At 40.8% G+C, this 22,074-nt stretch overlaps 1 protein-coding gene across 5 annotated transcripts in view; it reads right to left on the reverse strand.

Annotated features, from left to right (window-relative positions):
* itprid2 (ITPR interacting domain containing 2) overlaps positions 1-22,074 on the reverse strand; it is a 158,234-nt gene that overhangs the window by 59,589 nt on the left and 76,571 nt on the right. For all 5 annotated transcript variants that reach the window (XM_043693469.2, XM_087988967.1, XM_043693468.2 and 2 more), the window contains 2 exons: positions 16,551-16,778; positions 6,210-6,258 (listed from right to left, as the gene is read on the reverse strand). In XM_043693469.2, coding sequence (XP_043549404.2) covers positions 6,210-6,258; positions 16,551-16,740 — 239 coding nt within the window. In that variant the 5' untranslated portion in view covers positions 16,741-16,778. The remainder of the gene's footprint in view (positions 1-6,209; positions 6,259-16,550; positions 16,779-22,074) is intronic.

Genomic DNA, 22,074 nt, shown 5'->3' on the forward strand with positions numbered 1-22,074 from the left:
AATGGAAGCAGAAAACAGCTAGAGTAAAGTGAGGATAATTTGTCACAAACCTGATTGGGTGCATTTTTAGGAGGAACATGTAAATCGGTATTGATGGGGCTGATCTGAGAGACTGAGAATAAAATGCTGACCAGAAAAACACTTGTTTGGACTCTCTCTTAACGATGTTTTAAATTCTAGTTTTATCCTTGCTTGGCTTAATAGTTAACCAGGAAATGTTAGAGGAATTACACCTTGATCCAATTCCTAGGTTACTATTAAACTGAACACCCACCATATGCTACCAAAAACTGACCCACTCTCTCTCAACTACAGCCCATCCTGCTTTATCAGAGATATTCAAAACCCCACGAACCCCATGACTCTCTTCATACATCCCCCTGGCACCTGAACACCACATTTCCTCCCAACATGACCCCCAATTTCCAGTGGACCTGACCCTGCTCCTTGTGGCTCGCATCTTCCTGACCTGATTGAATCCCCTAATCTACATGACCATGCACAGCAAAACCCACCGGCGTCCAGCCTTAATTTCCCCACCCAGCCTACAATAAACCCTCAGAAATCTACCTGCCACAGTCCCCATCTACCATTCCCACATCCGCCTGGCAACCGACTATCTCACCCACCAGCAGTCATTTCATGGCATCCTACCACTGGGCAATCTACCTTCTCCCTACAACACATTCCTTCTCTTTGTCTCTGTCAAGGCTTTGGGACCTTTAAACTATGGAATAGGGCATCACCTGCAGAACAGGTCTTTCTGCTATAACACACGTTTCGTTAACACAAATTCACTACAACACGATTGATGAAATGAGGGCATTGTTTCTTTTAATGTGTGTATTCATTATAATACAATTCTAGCTCCATTAGTTTAAATGGTGCTGCTATTATGTGATTTTCTTATAACACTGGATTGCATGAGAATGGGCCTACCATGTTAAGGCAGAAACGACTGTATAACACGGTATAGTTGCTGACTGCTGATCCGCTGACCTGCTTCAGAGGCTCAGCCAATAGAAATCCTATAAAAAGGGGAAATCTGTCTAATCTGGGTAAGAAATAAGGATGCTGACCAGGAATTGGATGCTGACCCAGAATGGCAGATTCAGGTCAAATGTATTGCAACCATGCCCTTGCAAAGAGCATGTTTTCCTGCAATAAAGGCAGGGTTACTTGAAATCACCTTCATTCCCTACAAAAGTTTCTTGGATACAATAGATAATCCTTGTTAGAAACCATGTAAACTAGTCATATTTCATGCAATATTTAATAGGTATTTCTTTGCTAAACTCTTTGGATTCTCTTGCACAATTAAGAAAAACATCAGATTATCTTATAGCAATTACACAATTTTTCACCATATTATTTCCAAAACATCCACACAATTTTTAGAAAGATAGTACATTTTTACTAAATCATCTTATTTCATCCTGTCAACTGTTGCTCTTTAAATGCTCACATTGCTGGATGAGTATATTTTAAATTTTGTTTGCATTCGCTGTCCTACAACTTAACGAATTCAACCAAAAAATAATTGCTATTTGGGTAACCAAAGTACACAAACGAAATGGCTTATATTCAAAAAGTATTCTGTTTTTGGCAAGGCTATGAAATGCAAAAATTAATTTGTACTATCTTGTTAATCTAAGTGTAACAAAATCTTTTGGAGAAGGGTAAAAGGGAAATGCCTTATACTGCAGTACTTTTCATCTTTCTGTTGCCTCCTATCAAAATACATAAAATTTTACTCCAGTTTATTTTCCCAGAAAAAAAACTTGCATTTGTATAGCATCTCTTATTCACAAAAGTAGAACATATGGAAGTTAATATGCACAAAGCAGTGTCTCACAAACAACAACAACAAACAAACTGAGTAGTTATTCAGTATTAAATTGCTCATGATGGGGGGGGGGAGATAAATATTGACTAATAAACCTGGAGAACTTTCTTGCCCACGATTGAGATGTGCCAGGAGTGCTTGATTTCTGCCTCAGAGGACAGTTGGGCCTGTTATGTCAAATGACTTAAAGCAACACCTTTGCCATTGCAGCACTTTCCCAATACTGTCCTAAAATGTCTACCTATGTTTTGTACACAAATGTCTGGAGAGAGACTTGAACTGGCATTCTGACTTAGAGGCAAAGTTCTACCACAGAGACCAAGTGATTCGATTGCTAATTGGCAAAAGTTTTATGGAAAACAGCAGCTAAGCGCCAACAGTTCTTTGTGTTTCCAAATGACTCAACGGAGACATAAAGCAGATTACCATAACTCTTTCATCTTCTACAAATGCACTGACCCGAATTTTGATTAAACGCCTTGAAACATGAACAACATTGAACATGGAATAGTTCTAAAATGAATAAACTACTGCTAAAAAAACTTTGGTTTTGTGAAACACAAGTTTTTACATAGAGTTTTATCATTTTAACAGAAAATTGTTCTCATTTTGATCTTAAATAAACTTAGAGTGCAACTGTGCATTATCTACCAAGTTAGTGCTATTCCTGAAACAGTAGTTTTCTCTTACAGCATAGATTTTTTATTATATACAAAAATCACTTTACTATGTATTTCCAAAATCATACAAGAGAAAAGTTCCATTAATGATTTGATTATCAGTTTCATTAAGTAACGTTTTTCTTCTGAGCTCCTCCTACAGAGACTTCTCTCCAGATCTTCCCACGATCATGTTCTCACAGAAATGTTCTCTGGTGTGCTGTGCGCAGTGTCACACAACAATTATGTACCCTAATTTTCTCTAAGTGTGTCATAAAGTTAAATTTGTACAACATGATTACTGCTGTAAAAATACTTATAAAAATATTTAGCCAAACTAAATTTTTATTCAAAATAAAGCAAATCTTAAACATGAAAATGTGCTGTGGAGGTCAAGGACATTCAGTCTCAGATCTTTGGGTGACTGTCCTCCACAGGAGACTTCGGGATACACAACAACCCACAGTGGCTGAGCGGAAGCTGGTAGCCAAGCTCAGTAACTGCAAGGATGGCCTCAAATGGGATCTTGGGTTCATGTCATACTACAGGTGACCCCACCACACCACAACACACACACTCTCATATATGCATGCACGCACACACCCACTCTGTCCACCTCTCCCCCATATACTCTCTCATTCGCACACACACACACATACACAAACATATATATACACATAAGTCTATGGGATGAATTTGTATTTGCAAATTTGTATTTGCAGATACATTCTATTTGGTTCAAAAAGCACACAATCTGGAGGCAGTCAGTTCATGTGATAATTTATAAATTCTTGCTTTGGAAATAGATCCAATCTGACCCGAGGACCCAATAGATCCAATCTAACCTCACACCTTTAATGCATTGTCTGAGCTGAGATGTCACCTTTTTTTAAATATACTGATAACACCTTAAGTTATCTCGGGACAGTGACTTGAAAGAACTCTGGGATTTACATATTCATGAATCGAAACCTGCATCCCCATTCTAAGTGATTAAAGACTGAACATCAGTCTAGTTTGTTCAATGTATCACATCAGTTGTATAACACTGTGATCTTTTGCTATAAATTCTGTGTCCTATGATCCTGCCCCACTAGCTACCTGACGAAGGGACAGTGCTCCAAAAGCTTGTACTTTCAAACAAACCTGTTGGACTATAAACTGGTGTTGTGTGGCTTTTAACTGTGAAAATATGCATAATAAATGGCATGGAAATTTCAATTACTTGACAATTTTTGCAGCAAGTCAGTACTATTTCAACTAACTTTCATGTAGATGAAATGCTAATGTCCGCACTCACCTGTAGCCATGCAATGTCACCAGCAGGCACCACTCCCATTGGTATCATCCTCTGGTTGGTGGCAAATATGCCACCTGCTGGTCAAGGACCTCTTTCATGGGCAGGCCCAGTGATGGAATTTAATGGAAGTTGGAACTGCTAAACTCACTGCAAATGTCCTACCTCACAAATGCATAATTTGAGGAAGACAACTTGAATAATGCACCATGCAACTTCCAAGAAAATAATAACCAACAGATGAGTTAACTGAAACATTGGACATTAGGGCCAGACCATTCAGGTGAGATGTTAGGAAGCATTTCTATACATAAAAGGATGGTAGGATGTATGGAAATCTCCAAATATCCAGTAAATGTTGGATCTGTTGTTAATTTTAAATCTTAAAGATAGATAAACTTTTTGAAGCAAAGGGATATGGTCAAAAGGCAGGTATATGGAGTTCGGCCTCATATCAGCCATGATCTCACTAAATAGCAGAGAGGGGACAGAATGGCCTACTCCTGTTCCTATGGGATTCCTGTGTGATATTACAATGACAAGAACGTTCAAGAATTCTTTTCAAGTGAAAATAAACTCTGGGCATTCAATTTAAGTTTTTAACAACATTTAGTAGGATTTAGTTTAGATTTGCAGAAGCCTCTGTATATGAGACAATCAAATCTTAAGCTTCTGAAGATCAGATGGTCACTGACTTCGAAGTCGAGATCTTAACTGGACAATGCAAGTCTCAGTCACTGGTCAGGGACCGGGGAAGAAACCCTTGTCAATGTGGCCCACAGGAATCAGAACCACCTTCGGGCCTTTGCTGTGACTGTGATCCCAGGCAGCCATTCAGTGGCAAGCTGCCCATGAGAGTTGTGGCTGATGGCTAAACTCAACCCTTCTAAATTGGAAGAGGACCCAGGACAGTGGCTACTAACCATGTAATGCCGATTCCTATTGCAAGTAGCAAGGTGCCTATACCTGGGGAGATTGTTGGCACTATCCACGGGTTTTGCTAGATGGCCTTCTCGATATCTCTGGGTAATCCCGGAGCCATTTAATTGTAGTGGGCTGAGGAATAATGAGTGATAATAGGCTCTCTCATGAGCCTAATTAATCCCAGTGCTACTGGTTAGCAATCCCACATCAGTCTCTGGAAATTTTATCACTGTTAGGAAACTGGTCGGGCTCCTCCCACAATCACCCAGGCCCAGTAGGCATGGTTCTTACAGTGACAAGCTTTATAAAATTCCAGCCCATAACGTCGTAAATTTACATCCATTTTATGCACAAAGGTTGACTTACTTCGTTAGATAGAAGAGGAGTCCCAAATGGACAAAAGGTTCAAGTTTGCAAGTCGATTGTAGTAATTCACAAAGAATATTAATAGCTACTATGAAGAATTCCATACGGAAGATCTTTCAACCTTGCTTTCTGGAAGAGCAAAATCCCTGACAGCGGGTAGACTGGAATAAATATTAGGCTGCATAAAAAGTGAATGCAAGTGGGGAATATGCTGACTGTTTTTGATAAAACACCTGAGGATTTAGTTTTCAAATCTTATTAAGTTGCCACTTGTGAATTTTTGGCATGGATCACCTAACTTGGAGAATCCCACTGAATATGTTGTTGAGGGGTGTTTCTGTGCATCTTCGAGCTGTTCCACATGAAAATTATGGAGGAAGGGGATGAGAACTAGATCCTTCACTGTTGACTAAGCCGCAGCTTTCCAGGCCAATACACCATAGGCAGGATACACTGGATTCACAAATCCATCACAACACTTCCATAGAATTCCACAAATCAAGAGGAACCTAAGCCAGGCAGATTTTGTGGATTGTTTCCTATGCAACCACTTGAGGATACTCTGTATTAATGACTTCAGTAACCTTTAGGGTCTTCGAATCGCACCAATAACATCAGTTTTGAAGAAAAACTAGTAAATTCTTTAAAGTATGAAACATTTGGTACTTACCTTAGACCCACTTTTCCCTGAAGAAAAATTCTGCACTAAAACATGCCTCGAATGCTTAAAGGAAACGAAACACAACTGTAGCTCTGTTATGAAGAGACCAATTGTAGAAGCAAATCACGTGATCTTACAGTTCCTCTGAACTATTCTAAACTCCTCAGGGTAGAACCGCATATTATACTTGATTCCAGCCAACTGCCTTGACTTGAAAACTTATTTATTTATTGCCGAACAGTCTTTGCACAATAATCTAAAAGCGGTTCACAAAAATAGAAATGCATTTGTGCCAAAAAAAAAGTATTAATTGTTTGGTGTACATTCATGTTTAAATTTAGATTATTTGACACAGTAATGAAAAAATTCCAGTGCAATAAAATTGAACTTAGTGAATTCTTATGGACATTTAGCATATTTTCTAAAAAGCACGCTTCTCCAACAGAAACAACTTACCCACAATCTTGAAGCCAAATTTCAATCTTCTTATTTGATATGCCATTTTCTGTCAAGATATATCAGATCAGTATTAGCAATAAATTATCACTCTTAAGTTAATTAACTAAGCATTAGCCACAACGAAGATGGTTACAAATATAAATCACTGTACAAGTCAAAACCAGGCTAAAAATCTAAAAGATCTTGAACAGATCTGTAATGACTTTGTACTCACAAGTAACTAAAAATCTGCTGTTTCTAAAGTACACTGAATACTCAAAATCCCAGCAAATATGAGGGGCATTAAAGTAATGGTTGTATCTGGCTCCATCTGATCTGATGGTGCCACACATTCATGGGTGCAGAACTTAGTAGTCGAGCATTATAACCCAACGGAGACAAATGTGTCATCTCTAGCTTATAATAATTTTTGTAATTATGCTTAACAATCAATGAATGTAGCTTGTAGTACTGTTACCATGCAGTAAACTTATCTTGTACCCCTTCTCATTCAGATTCAATCGTGTTTAATTCCGTTCTAAATGGAATAGTCCCATGTGCTTAGCATAGAAAAGGAGGATTTGTCTCTTCAGAGACTGTTTAACCTGATTATAGTTTTGTTTACAACAGGCGAAAGGAGGATTAGTGTATTTGGTTCCCAACCATAAGCTGCTGGTGGTTGATACTACAAATGGTGATCATGGTGACCAATGACAAGATCATGGCTTATATAGCTCAAAGCAACAACAGTGAAAATTTACATCCATTCAACCAAGCAGGAAACATACTTGGAAGAGAGTGATCTTGCTACATTAAGCACATTACTGCTTTATAAATACTCAAGAGTTAGTCGGCAACAGCAACAAATTCTCTCACAGAGAAGCAGGACAGAAGTGGTACTCCAGAAGAAAACCTCCACATCAGAGCTGGTAGGAGGTGAAGCAAACAGTGTAGAGTAGGAAGAGGATAGAAACTAGTCACACTGGGAAGTGATGGAGTCCTTACAGTACAAGGAACTGCAGAACCAAACCAGAACTTCATGATCAAAAGTTTCAAACCCCTGTGGGCAAGTCGGAAAAAATTTAAAATAATGACACAGAGATCTGACTGAGAGGACAGAAAGGTAAAAAAAAAACACTTGCCCTTAAAAACTAGTAATGATCCCACATTGAGCTGCAATTGTTTCTGTAAAAGCAGAATTCTTAGTCTCCTCAAAGGACATACAACAAGATGAAAGTGATTAAGCTATTTCAGCTGCTTCTGAAAGTTTTGTTCAAAATTAATGCAAAGTCATGTTCTGAATGAGTCACACAGCTAAACTAATCTGCCTTAAAAAAAACATTTATTTACTTAATGTATTTACTTACCTTTAGCAAACTCATTTGATTGTGAGATACTTGATTTATGGTGTTATAAACAAACTTGTGCAAAAGCACTTTCAGAATTTGGAGTTTCTTGCCCCTTAAGTTTCACAACTTTCAACATGGATAACAGATACTTACACAAAAGAAGAGATTTCAAAATGTTAGAAGATCTAAAAGGTATAATGCCACTAGAGTGAAGTGACTAATGCATTAAACAGAGAAGTCATAGAGCCAGAGCATTATGTTATTTCTCCATTTTCTGTTTTTGTGATCTGCCATCATTGAAAGCACCTTAATTTTGCTGTCTTCTCCAAATAGGGGAGACAGAAATGGTTGGACAAATTAAACTATGCTAATAAGACAGCAACAATTATTTTTGACACTGGAGATGCACCAAATTAAAAATTTGCAAATTAAGAAAAATTAGTTATTTGTGATAACAGCACTATGCATTGTTACAGTTACTTTACCACAATAAATGTCTCAAAGTATTAGATAGGAGCATTACAAAGCAAAATGTAGACATCAGTTTATATCAGCAGTAATTTGGTAAATGACGAACAGCTTTGTCAAAATGGAACACTTCAGAAAACACCTCAAAAGGAGGAAAGTTGGGAGGTGAGCTTGCAGCATGGAGAGGTACCTCTAAAATGTTGTGGCTATTTCAGAGACATGGATAGAGCAGGGACAGGAATGCATGTTGCAGGTTCCAGGGTTTAGATCTTTCATTAAGAACAGGGAAGACGGTAAAAGAGGGGGAGGTGTGGCCTTGTTAGTCAAGGATAGAATAACGGTGACTGAAAGAACTTTTGATGGGGACACGTCTACTGAGGTGGTATAGGCTGAGGTTAGAAACAGGAGAGGTCTCACTGCTGGGAGTTTTTTTTATAGGCTTCCACAGAGTTCCAGGGCTATGGAGGAGAGGATCGGCAAAACAATTCTGGATAGGAGCGAAAGGAACAGGGTGGTCATTGTAAGGGGCTTTAACTTCCCCAACATTGATTGGAAATGCTATAACTCTATTAGGTCAGTTGGATCAGTTTTGTCCAACGTGTGCAGGAGGGTTTCCTGTCACAGTATGTCAAAGGGCCAACAAGAGGGGAAGCCACACTGGATCTAGTGCTTGGTAATGAACCAGGCCAAGTATTTGAATTAATGGTAGGTGAGCACTTTGGAGAGAGTGACCATAATTCAATTACATTTAATTTAGCGAAGGAAAGGGATAGATACATGCCACAGGGCAAGAATTATCAATGGGGCAAGGGTAATTATGTGATTAGACAAGATGTAGGACGCATAGATAAAATCATGAAGGGTATAGACAGGGTGGATTGAGACAAGCTTTTTACCAGGGTGAAGGATTCAATAATGAGAGGTCACACTTTCAAGGTGAGAGGTGGAAAGTTTAAGGAGGATACACACGACAAGTACTTCACACAGAGGGTGGTGGGCATTTGGAACATGTTGCCAGCAGAGGTGGTCGAGGCAGGCACGGTAGATTCATTTAAGATGCATCTGGATAAATGTATGAGTAGGTGGTGAGCAGAGGGATACAGATGCTTAGGAATTGACCCACAGGTTTAGACAGTACATTTGGATTGGCTCAGGCTTGGAGGGCCAAAGGGCCTGTTCCTGGGCTGTAAATTTTCTTTGTTCTTTGTTCATAAAATGGGGTAGGAAGATGCAGGGGATAGGGACAATCAAAATGTGGAGCTGATTTAAGGAAGAGATAGTGTGTGTCCTTGATAGGTAAGTCCCTGTCAGGCAGGGAGGAAGTGATAAGGTAAGGGAACCGTGGTTTACTACAGAAATTGCACCTCTTGTTAAGCGGAAGAATGAGGCTTATGTGACGATGAGACAAGATGATTCAGATGAGACATTGGAGATTTAAATCCTTGCTAGCTAGTCTGTAAAGAGAGAGTCAAGAAGAGCAAAGAGTGGACATGAGCAGTCTTTAGCAGGTAAAATAAAGGAGAACCCTAAATGTTTTCTATAGGTATGTAAGGAATAAAAAGCTGACTAGGGTAGGAATAGGGCCAGTCAAAGACAAAAGTGGGAAATAGTGTGTGGATCCTTTGAAGATATGGAGAGGTGCTAAATGAATATTTCTGATCGGTTTTCACTCAGGAAAAGGAGAATATTGTAGAGGAGAAGAATGAGATACGAGACATTAGACTAGAAAGGATTGAGATTGGTAAGGAAGAGGTGTTGAAAATGTGTTGCTGGAAAAGCGCAGCAGGTCAGGCAGCATCCAAGGAACAGGAGAATCGACGTTTCGGGCATAAGCCCTTCTTCAGGAATAAGCCCTCTCATTCCTGAAGAAGGGCTTATGCCCGAAACGTCGATTCTCCTGTTCTTTGGATGCTGCCTGACCTGCTGCACTTTTCGAGCAACACAGTTTCAGCTCTGATCTCCAGCATCTGCAGTCCTCATTTTCTCAAGGAAGAGGTGTTATCAATTCTAGAAGGAATGAAAGTAGACAAGTTCCCTGGGCTGGATGGGATTTATCTGAGGATTCTCTGGGAAGCTAGGGAGGTGGTGTTGGAGCGTTGGGCTTTGATCTTTTGTGTCGTCATTGTCTACAGGTTTAGTACCACAGGACTGGAGGATTGCAAATGTTGTGCAATCTCTACCTGCACTAGAGATGATGCAGGTAGTGAGCCACTATGTCTGTTGTAGGAAATGTTTTGGAAAGGATTATAAGACATAGAAATTATAATCTTAGCAAGCAACAATTCAATTGCAGATAGTCAACATGTTTTCGTCAAGGGCAGGTCATTTCTCACAAATGTCACTGAGTTTTTTGAGAAGGTGTCCAAGCATGTGGATGAGGGTAGGGCAGTTGAAGTGGTGTACATGGACTTCAGTAAAGCGTGTGATAACATTACACATGGTAGGAGAAAGTGGGATTGAGGGTGATTTAGCAGTTTGGATTAGAAACTGGCTTTCTGTAAGAAGGCAGCGAGTGTGGTCGATGAAAAATATTCAGGCTGGAGTCTGGTTACTAGTGGTGTGGAACAAGAATCTGTTTAGGACCACTGCTGTTTGTCAATTTTACAAGTGACTTAGACGCAAGCATAGGTGGATTGGTTAGTAAATTTGCAGATGACACTAAAGTCAGTGGAGTAGTGACAGTGTGGAAGAACGTTGCAGGTTGCAGGGGGACTGGGATAAACTGCAGAATTGGGCGGTGAGGTGGCAAATGGAGTTCAGTGCAGCTAAATGTGAGGTTTAGATTAGATTAGATTAGATTACTTACAGTGTGGAAACAGGCCTTTCGGCCCAACAAGTCCACACCGACCCGCCGAAGCGCAACCCACCCATACCCCTACTTTTTGCCCCTTTTAACCCAACTCTATGGGCAATTTAGCATGGCCAATTCACCTGACCCGCACATCTTTGGACTGTGGGAGGAAACCGGAGCACCCGGAGGAAACCCACGCAGACACGGGGAAAATGTGCAAACTCCACACAGTCAGTCGCCTGAGTCGGGAATTGAACCCGGGTCTCTGGCGCTGTGAGGCAGCAGTACTAACCACTGTGCCACCGGTGATTCACTTTGGGAAGAATAACTAGAAGGCAGAGTACTGAGTCAATGGAAAGATTCTTAGTAGTGTGGATGTACAGAGGGGTCTTGGAGTCCATGTACAGAGATCCCTGAAAGTTGCCACCCAGGTTGATAGTGCTGTTAAGAAGGCATACGTTGCGTTAGGTTTTATTGGTAGAGGGATCGAGTTCCAGAGCCGTAATGTCATGGTGCAACCATACAAAACACTAGTGCAGTCGCATTTGGAATATTGTGTACAGTTTTGGTCACCCCCATTACAAGAAGGATGTGGAAACACTGAAAAGATGCAGAGGAGATTTACCAGGATTTTGCCTGGTCTGGAGGGAAGGTCTTATGAGGAAAGGCAGAGAAACTTAGGTCTGTTCGCATTAGAAAGAAGAATGCTAAGAGGGGATTTGATAGAGACATAGAAGATGATCAGAGGATTACACAGGGTAGACAGTGAAAGTCTTTTTCCTAGGATGATGACGTCAGCTTGTACGAGGGGGAAATAGCTACAAATTGAGGGCTGATAAATTTTAAGACAGATGTCAGAGGCAGGTTCTTTACTGAGAGAGTAATATGGGCATGGAATGCCCTGCCTACCAAAGTAGTTAACTCTGCCACATTAGGAATATTTGAACAATCCTTGGATGAGCATATGGATGACAATGGGATAATGTAGGGCGATGGGCTTAGATTAGTTCACAGGTCAGCGCAACATAGAGGGCCAAAGGGCCTGTTCTGCGCTGTATTGTTCTGTGTACTATGAAATCTTCGAGGAGAAAGTGAGGTCTGCAGATGCTGGAGATCAAAGTTGAAACTTTATTGCTGGAACAGCACAGCAGGTCAGGCAGCATCCAGGGAACAGGAGATTCGACGTTTCGGGCACAGGCCCTTCTTCAGGAATGAGCAGAGAGTGTTCAGCAGGAGAAGATAAAAGGTAGGGAGGAGGGACTTGGAGGAGGGGCGTTGGAAATGTGATAGGTGGAAAGAGGTCAAGGTGAGGGTGATAGGTCGGAGTAGGATGGAGGCGGAGAGGTCAAGAAGAAGACTGCAGGTCAGGAAGGCGGTGCCGGGCTGGAGGGATCCGGCTGAGACAAGGTGGGGGGAGGGGGGATGAAGAAACTGGTGAAGTCCAAGTTCATCCCCTGCGGTTGGAGGGTTCCCAGTCGGAAGATAAGACGCTCCTCCTCCGACCGTCGGGTTGTTGTGGTTTGGCAGTGGATGAGTCCAATGACCTGCATATCCTCGGTGGAGTGGGAGGGGGAGTTGAAATGCTGTGCTACAGGTTGGTTGGGTTGGTTCGTCCGGGTGGCCCAGAGGTGCTCTCTGAATCGCTCCGCAAGTAGGCGGCCTGTCTCCCCAATATAGAGGAGGCCACTATGAAAGACAGGGAGAGGGAGAGAGGCAGAGAGATTGCAAAAGGGAATTCCAAAGCTCAGAGCCAAGGTAGCTAAGGGCAAAGCCAAAATCAGAGGCATTCCACAAGCCATTTTGAGAGACGCACAGAGCTGAAGGAATGGTGGAGATTCTAGAAGCTAAGAGAGGACCATCTATTGGTTGTTATCTTCCCACTCTAAGTAAATGTAGGCAACCATTTGAATTGTAATGTTTTTCAGGAAGACATTTGGTTTCTGAAATCCTATTTTGCCCCGTTCCACACCCCTGCCCCACCAATCATCTTCAATTTAAAATTCCAATTCCCAGGAAAAAATATATTCCTAGAATATATAAATCATAACATTACATTCATAACATTACTGTTCAAAAGATTTTGATTGTCTCAAAGCATTTTACAGCCATTGTAAAATTATAAGATATAGTAAGAGAGAATTAATTAGTGCCTTTCATGACCATCTGATATCTCAAAGTGCTTTACAGCCAACCAAGTTCCTTTGAAGGTTTAAATCAAAAAATGTGGTGCTGGAAAAGCACAGTGCATCAGGCAGCATCCAAGGAACAGAAGAGTCAATGTTTCGGGCATAAGCCCTTCATCATTCCTGATGGCTAACCTGCTGTGTTTTTCCAGCGCCACACGTTTTGACGCTGATTCTCCAGCATCTGCAGTCCTACTTTCTCCTAGCTTTGAAGGTTTAGAGGGGTAGTTTTAAGGTGAGAGGAGAAAGATTTAAAAGAGACCTAATGGGGCAACTTTAGCACACGAAGGGTGGTGCATGTATGGAATGAGCTGCCAGATGAAGTGGTGGAGGCTACTACAATTACATTTGAAAGGCATCTGGATGGACATATGAACATGAAGGATTGAGAAGAATATGGGCCAAATGCTGGCAAATAGAGCTAAATTAGTTTAGGATATCTGGTCAACTTGGACAAGTTGGACCAAAGGGTCGGTTTCTCTGCTGTAAATCTCTATGACTCTATAAGTTTGGTCAGTTTTTAAATGTGGGAACTGCATCAGCTGAATTTTAAAAAGGTAAGTATTCTCTTTTTCCTTTCTATCCTCCCAGTGTGAACAATGACCCTTGATCACCACCCTCTGTCTCCTATCGTCAAGCCAACTTTGTATCCAATTGGCTAGTTCGCCCTGGATCCCATGCGATCTCACCTTACTAACAAGTCTATCATGCAGAACTTTGTCAAAGGCCTTACTACAGTCCATATAGACAATGTCTAGTTGTGACCGCTCTCTCCAGGTGGAAATACTTTTCCATTTCCTTCATCAAATACTGTATTTCATTAGGTCACTCATCATTTTTGAGAGAGAGAAAAGCCTGAGTAAATACTTTTTATACCTTCTCCATTGTCTTTTTTTATATAGCATTTAACATAACACTTTTGCTTTTTGACTTTAATGTTAAGAATCCCAATAACTTTATTTAATTACACAAGTTGCTACATTTCATGATTTTTTTTTGCAGTTGTATTCTTTTTTCTCAGACCCCCATTTTGTTAGTTCCTCCCCAAGTCTTCTTTTTGTGATAAGTGAAATATATCCTCTCATTCCCAAAGTTTATTTTCTTATATTTTATCTCATCATCTTTGGTATGAATGACATTCCACCTAATTTGGTGTCTTTCACAAATTTTGAAACTGTATTTCTGATTCCAGAGTTTATTATCACTATTAGACTTCATAAGGTGAGAGTGTTTTAAACTTCAATTTACATTAAGCAAAATGCCTTGGAACGGGGATTAGATTAGATTACATTACATTACAGTGTGGAAACAGGCCCTTCAGCCCAACAAGTCCACACCGACCCGCCAAAGCGTAACCCACCCATAATGACGCGAGTGATGTGATATACGAATTCTACCAGTAATAGACCCATTCAATTCAATTGACAAGGGGACAGGAGACCATGGTCAACTGGAGCGATAGCAGATATGAGCTTTAGCACTTTCAAAGGAAGCAGATCTTATCTGATTCAGACTCCCAGAGCCAGTGAGACCAACAGACTTAGGGGAAATAGACCACTATAGATACTGCAATGCCAGTCCAAATAAATGGCTGTTTTTTTTGCGATAACCACCAATTAAATGCTGGTAAGGATGAAATCCATGTTCAAGGAAATCAGTGTTGTGCATTTTACAAGCCTACTTAATTATGTTTAAAGAGTTGAGTGAAAAGGGTGGTTATTTTAAAAGAATACTGGAATATACACCTTGGCAAAGCAGGGAGAAGGATCCTATTAATATTGGGAAGAATTGGACTTTACGTTAAAGCTGCACATATACAAAGAGTGAGTCGAACATACCAATACTACATACCAATAAAATGGGCAGGGATGGGGGGGGGGGGGTGAACAGATTTTTTGTAGTTTAGTGTATTATTTTCCTATTAAGTAACATATAGTTAACATGGATCGTGGCATGCTTATTTTGATAATATTCTTTTTGTGTAGGTCACTTGGATATATGTAACTGTTTTAAAAGTTATTGGTCTCTAAGGAGATTCTAATTGTAAATTGTGTATGTAAATTGTTACCAACAGCCCTAGTACCAATCCTAGTGGATCCTCTCTTCCATCCTGCTACCAATTTGAGGAGCCATCCACAATCCATACTCGATGTCATCTGCTACTTATCCCCTGACTTCACATGCCCCGATCTTAGTTGCGCATCTTCCATCAGCACCTTATCAAAGGCCTTTTGGAAATCCAGACTTACAATGTGTGCCACATCACTCTTATGAATCCTTTCTGTTACTTCTTTTTAAAAGGAAAATCTAAAATATTGATTATTCCTTTTAGAATCAATGATGACCATTAGTCGTGTTTCCTGTTTCTTGATCGTGTTCTACTGCATATTTGATTAAGATATCATTTCTTTCCTACCACTGACACTGAATTATTTGGTCTCCAAATTGCTCAATTTGTTCCATGTGCTTTTTAAACACAGGAGCCACATAAGCAGTCTGCCACTTCTTGAGCACTATTCCCTTCCTGCTGGTAATATGAGTGATTCCAATTGTTGAACGTTTGCAGAAACTCCTATCCACAGTATACCCACAGTGTTTATTCCTCATCTGGCAGACCAAACACTATATTATATTCGGACAGTCATGATTGACTTAGCTGGTCACGTAACCAGAATGCCTCTGTGAATTTTGTATGGAGGACTTGACTCTCCAATACACTACTATGGCAGATATATAAAGCAATACGAGGATATTATGACGGTTTCACTTAGGTGTTTTGGTATTGACCTTGTGGTCCACTATAAGCTCATGAATAATCTGCATTTGGTGCAATCAAGTAAAAACAGCATCTCAGAGCCATACTACATGGAAACAGACCCTTTGATCCAACTCATCCATGCCAACCAAGTTTCCCAAACTAAATTTGTGACAAAGCAAACATCAGAGACAGAAAAAAAAAACACAAGGAGAGGAAATTCTCAGCCAGTGTCCAGATATCAGTCTCCAAAGTGTCCTGTCCAGCATACAGTAGAACATTCCAAAGCCCATTGGCCTTCACAGTCACTGGTGCACCCATTGGTATACCAGCAGACACTGCAAATGAAGAAGATGGTCATCCTCACCCTGAAAGATGAACTAGATCAAACAGTAAGCAGCTGTTTTATCACAACCAGGGACAAGGGTCTAACTCGCATTGAATTGTATCAAAGAAACTGTACCTAGATGACTAGCTAATCAAAAAGCTAATTATGGAATATTTCTAATAATCTATTCTAAGAATATATGCATAATCCCTAGTTGCCCCAAGTTGGTAGAATTTGATGGTTTTCTGGGCTATTTCAAAGGGAGGTTAAAGATGCTCCATGTTGGAATGGGACTAAATACCTTTGTCAAAGAGATCTGTGCACACATACAACAAATGCAGGTAATTCCAGATAAATAGTTGTAGGATTTTTAAAAAAGTTTATGCTCAGTCTACATAAAAAAACAACCTGTTTAATCATGAACCATTATTCGTTCATGACCGACTACATAAATCTTATGTACCCTTTGGAACAGAAATTCTTACCTTCAGTTGATGGCCCAGACAGTGCTAGATTTGCGGATCTGTTTTCTTCTGATAGCACAGTAGACTCTGCAACACACCCATTTTCTGTTTCAGAGACTTGCCAAGAGTCTCTGCTTCTTGCCCAAGCTTTCCTTTTATCCTTTGCATTTCTCCAGCTATGTGCACGGCCAGATAAAACTGCCTCATCCATAGTTACAATTACACTTTTAATTCAATGAAGAAGTCAACCTGCAAGTCCAGGACAAAGGATAACAATTAATATGCCAGATCATCAGAAAAACAGAGTTTCAACCTTTCCAGTTATCTAAGCTAAGTGATAAGTGAAGGCTTGCCAGTAGCACAAATGTCCCACTGCTGCGATTCCATATAACATGCCAACTCACCAGCTTACGGACAAATAGTTGTTTTTTGTTACAAAACTCGTACTATTGCCAAAAAGAAATACATTTTCTGAAAGCTTTTCACATCATAACATGAAGTTGCCGGTGTTAGACTTGGTGGACAAAGTTAAAAATCACACAACACCAGGTTATCATCCAACAGGTTTATTTGGGTTTACAAGATTTCGGAGTGCTGTTGTCAAGTAATCAATGGGGTAGGATCATAGGACACAAAATTTAAAGTAAAACACCAAAACGTCATACAAATGATGCAATGTATTGAATAAACCTAGATTGCTGTTAAGTCTTTAATCATTTAGAATGAGTTGTAGGTTTCAACTCATTAATATGTAAATCGCATAACTTATTTCAAGGCACATTCGAGATAACTTAATGTTTCATAAAAACAAAGGTGACATCTCAGCTCAGACAATGCATTAAAAGTGTGAGGTCAGAGTCTGTCTGTATCCCAACCTTGGGTCAGATTGGTTCTATTTCCAAAGTAGGAATTTATAAAATGTCACATGCACTGACTGCCTATAGATTGTGCACTTTTTGAACAAAATAGAATGCATCTGCAAATGCAAATTCACCCCATAAACTTATGTGTGTATGTCGGGGGGTGGGAGAGGGGAAGAAGAGACACAGAGAGAGAGACAGACAGAGACAGAGAGAAAGAGAGAGATGTGGGGGGAGGGGGGGGGGGGGGGGGGGAGAGATGGTTTGCTTGACAGAGTGTATACGCAAGTGTGACAGAGTCTTTGTAAGTGTGTGTGTGTATGTGTGAGTGTGTGTGAGTGTGTGTGAGTGTGTGTGAGTGTGTGTGAGTGTGTGTGAGTGTATGTGAGTGTATGTGAGTGTGTGGGTGTGTGGGTGTGTGGGTGTGTGGGTGTGTGGGTGTGTGGGTGTGTGGGTGTGTGGGTGTGTGAGTGTGTGTGTGTGTGTGAGTGTGTGTGTGAGTGTGTGAGAGAGTGTGAGAGAGTGTGAGAGTGAGAGAGTCAGTCTGGGGGGACGGAACACTTCAGCGGTCAAGGACATTCGGCCTCGGATCTTCAGGTGACCATTTTCCAAGGTGGACTTCAGGATATGCAACAATGCAGAGTGGCTGAGCAGAGGCTGATAGCCAAATTCAGTACTTAGATTACTTACAGTGTGGAAACAGGCCCTTCGGCCCAACAAGTCCACAACGACCCGCCGAAGCGCAACCTACCCAGACTCATTCCCCTACATTTACCCCTGCTCATAACATTATGGGCAATTTAGCATGGCCAATTCACCTAACCTGCACATTTTTGGACTGTGAGAGGAAACCCACACAGACACGGGGAGAATGTGCAAACTCCACACAGTCAGTCGCCTGAGGATGGCCTTAACCGGGACTTTGGGTTCACGTCACACTACAGATGATCCCACCACACATTACTCTCGCTCACACACACACAGCACATATGATCACATTCACACAGACCCTCTCTCATTCACATACACACCTTCTCAAAGGCATATACTCTGTCACACTCGCGCACACACTATCAAGCATACACACACTCTCACTCTCCCTCTCTCTCACACACACTCACCCCATAGACGTAAATGTAAATGTGCCTTTTCAGATTTGGACTTGTAGGTACATTCTATTAGTTCACAATCTCGAGGTAGTCAGTCCATGAGACATTTTATCAATCCCACTTAGAAAACAGAATAAAATCTGACGTAATGTTGCAATACAGACAGATTCTAACCTCACATCATAACTCATCTCTAACCTAACCTCACAAATGAATTGTTGGAGCTGAGATGTCACCTTTATTTTTTAAATAAAACCTTAAGTTATCGTGGGAATATGACTTGAAAGTAGTTCTGGGATTTACATGTTAACAAGTCAAAACCTGTAGCCTCATTCTAAGTCACTAAAGACTTAACAGCAACCTAGGTTTATTCAATACATTGCATCAGTTATATGACGCTTTGATATCTTACTATAAAGTCTGCGTCTTCTGATCCTGCCCCACTAGTTACCTGAAGAAGGAGCAGTGCTCTGAAAGCTTGTACTTCCAAATAAACCTACTGAACTATAACCTGGTGTTGTGTGATTTTTAAACTTTCACGTCATAAGCATCATGACAATTCACAAGAATACCAATGTTTGGGAAAAACAACATTTATACCATAAAAGAGGAGAGTGATGATTTGTTGGCAAGTGGACTCTGATTGGTGGAGGTGCTGTCATGTGGAATGTATCAGTTATTGATGATTGAAAGTTATCGGTCAGGCTTTCTTTAAATTTTAATCATAGGCATGTTGACTCTGATTGGTCAAAGTTAAAAATCACACAACACCAGGTTATAGTCCAACAGGCTTAATTGGAAGCACTAGCTTTCAGAGTGGTGCTCCTTCAACAGAGGGTTGTGGAGTACACAATTATAAGACACAGAATTTAGAGCAAAAGCTGACAGTGTGATGTAACTGAAATTATACTTTGAAAAATACCTTGATTGTTTGCCAAGTCTCTCAACTGTTAGAATGGCCATGTTAGTTTCACTTCTTTCATATGTAAATCACAAAACTGTTTTAAACGTTACATTCTCAGGTTAACTTTAACAATTGGTGTCAGCCAGATAATATGTTGAAGGTGTTAGCCCCTTGTGTTTCCTGTCTGTGCCATAATGTTTAGACTGATTCTAATCTAAAAAGTGACTTTACAGAGTCTTACATGGATTCATGCAGTTTTTGAGCAAAGTACAATGTAACTCTGCAAGTACAAATTCACCCCACAAACATGTGTGTGCGCGTGTGTGTATCTGAATGGGGTGGGGTGTTGTGAGTGTCTGTGAGAGAGTGTATATGTGTGTGTGTGTGTGTGTTTGAGTGTAAAGGGGTCTAAGTCTGTGAGAGGATGCGAGTGTGAGTGTGTGCGTGGCTGTAGGAGTGTGAGAGTGTGTGTGCATGCCTGTATATGGGCGTGTCTGCGTGTATGTGTGTATAGGTGGTGTGTGTGGAGTATCTGTGTGTGTGTGTGTGTGTGTGTGTGTGTGTGTGTGTATGTGGGTGTAGTGCAATGCGGTCACCTGTAGTGTGACATAAACCCAAGGTCCCGGTTGAGGCCCTCCCTATGGGTACCAAACATAGCTATCAGCCTCTGCTCAGCCAGTTTTTGCTGCTGCCTGTCCTGAAGTCTGCCTTGGAGGATGGTCACATGTCAGAGTGTGGACATGGATACCACCATTACGTGTGGGAACACCTCCAACCATGTACGTGGCAGGTATTCATGCGACTCAGCCAACGTTTCTATCTCATACACTGCAGGCAAAGATGCCGAGACATGGTACATTGGTGAAACCGAATAGAAGTTACCGCAAATGAATGGGCACCGCACAACAATCAACAGGCAGGAGTGTTCCCTCACAGTTGGAGAGCACTTTAGCAGCCCAGGAATTCGACCTCGGACCTTCGGGTGACCATCCTCCAAGGCGGACTTCGGGATTGGCAGCAGCGAAAAGTGGCTGAGCAGAGGCTAATAGCTATGTTCTGTACCCATAGGAAGGATCGCAACCCAGACCTTGGGTTCATGTCACATTACAGGTGACCACCATTGCTCTATACACACACACACACACACACACCCTCTCACAGACTTACATCCCTTTAAACAGACACACACACACACACACACACACACACACACACACACACCCCCCCAGACACATGCACACACGCACGCATATATACGCATATACGTTTGTGGGGTGAATTTGTGCTTGCAGAGTTACATGGTACTTTGCTCAAAAACTGCATGAATCCATGTAAGACTCTGATTCTTAGATAAAAAATGAGTTAACAATCTAAACTTTATGGCATAGATAACAGCATACAGGGGGCTAACACCTTCAACACATTATCTGGGCTGACACCAATTGTTAAAGTTAACCTGAGAATGTAACTTTTAAAACAGTTTTGTGATTTACATATGAAAAAAGTGAAACTAACATGGTCATTCTAACAGATAAGAGACCTAACAATCAAGGTATTTTTCAAAGTATAATTTCAGTTACATCAAACTAAACTTTTGCTCTTAATTCTGTGTCTTACAATTGTGTACTCCACAACCACCTGGTGAAGGAACAGCGCTCTGAAAGCTAGTGCTTCCAATTAAACCTGTTGGACATAACTTGGTGTTGTGTGATTTTTAATTTTGTACACCCCAGTCCAACACCTCCAGATCCTGATTGGTCAAGGCAGTGTCCTGAGAAATGAACTAGAGAGTGGCTGCTACCTATTTTGGTAAGTTTGAATAACAATACTCAGCAGTAAACAAGTTTCAGGTTGGATAAATTTGACTGCAGATAAAGATCTCATATTCTGTTCTATTCCAGATCTTGAACAGATAATATAATTGCACAGGGGTCTAACAAGGTTAATAAATGATTGCATGCTGGAAGCGCCAATTACTGTGAGGGTGTCTTTGGACTGAGTCAGAGTAAAGAAGAAACCTGTAGGAGACAGACCTAGGGCTATGGTGGTCCTAACAAACTCCATAGTAATGTATGTCACGTTCGCGCAATCTGGAATTAACTGTAGTGAGGCAATAAACATCCAATTGTTTATTCAACCAGATACTTCCAGTTAAACCTGAAAAGTTGGATAGCCAGTCTAGGCCACATCAGCATTAAAGGAACCCATGTACAAAACATATGGTAAAATGATTGGCCCCTGCCACAACAAAGCTGTCGATCACTGCATACTCTTTCTGCCAACTAAGTGAAATTAGAATTTGCACTTTCTATAAAATCCCCAGACAGAAAAGAAAACATGTTTATGACTCAAAAGACAAAGTCAACAGATACTAATTGCTGATGACAGAGAATTGCACAACATTCAACACAGAAGAATGATTTAGGAGATGCCACGGAAAGCAGTTCAGACCAAAGAGAAGGCATACAGGAACAGAAAGAACTCTGCAGCAGGCGTACAGTCTACATCACGACACAATGCTCTGTGGAACAGTCCTGAGTCACAGCTGAGTCAATGAGGCAACCATACATGAAGAATTGTATGAGTCAAAACTAAAACTTCTTGTACCAAACGGAAAACCTCAAATGCTCAGTAACTTGGGTATCATGAGTGGATACCATGAGACACGGCTG

The sequence above is a fragment of the Chiloscyllium plagiosum genome, unplaced genomic scaffold (assembly GCF_037043375.1).
Source record: "Chiloscyllium plagiosum isolate Xiang-an unplaced genomic scaffold, Cpla_swu_hap1 HiC_scaffold_7, whole genome shotgun sequence".
NCBI classification, from domain to species: Eukaryota; Metazoa; Chordata; class Chondrichthyes; order Orectolobiformes; family Hemiscylliidae; genus Chiloscyllium; species Chiloscyllium plagiosum.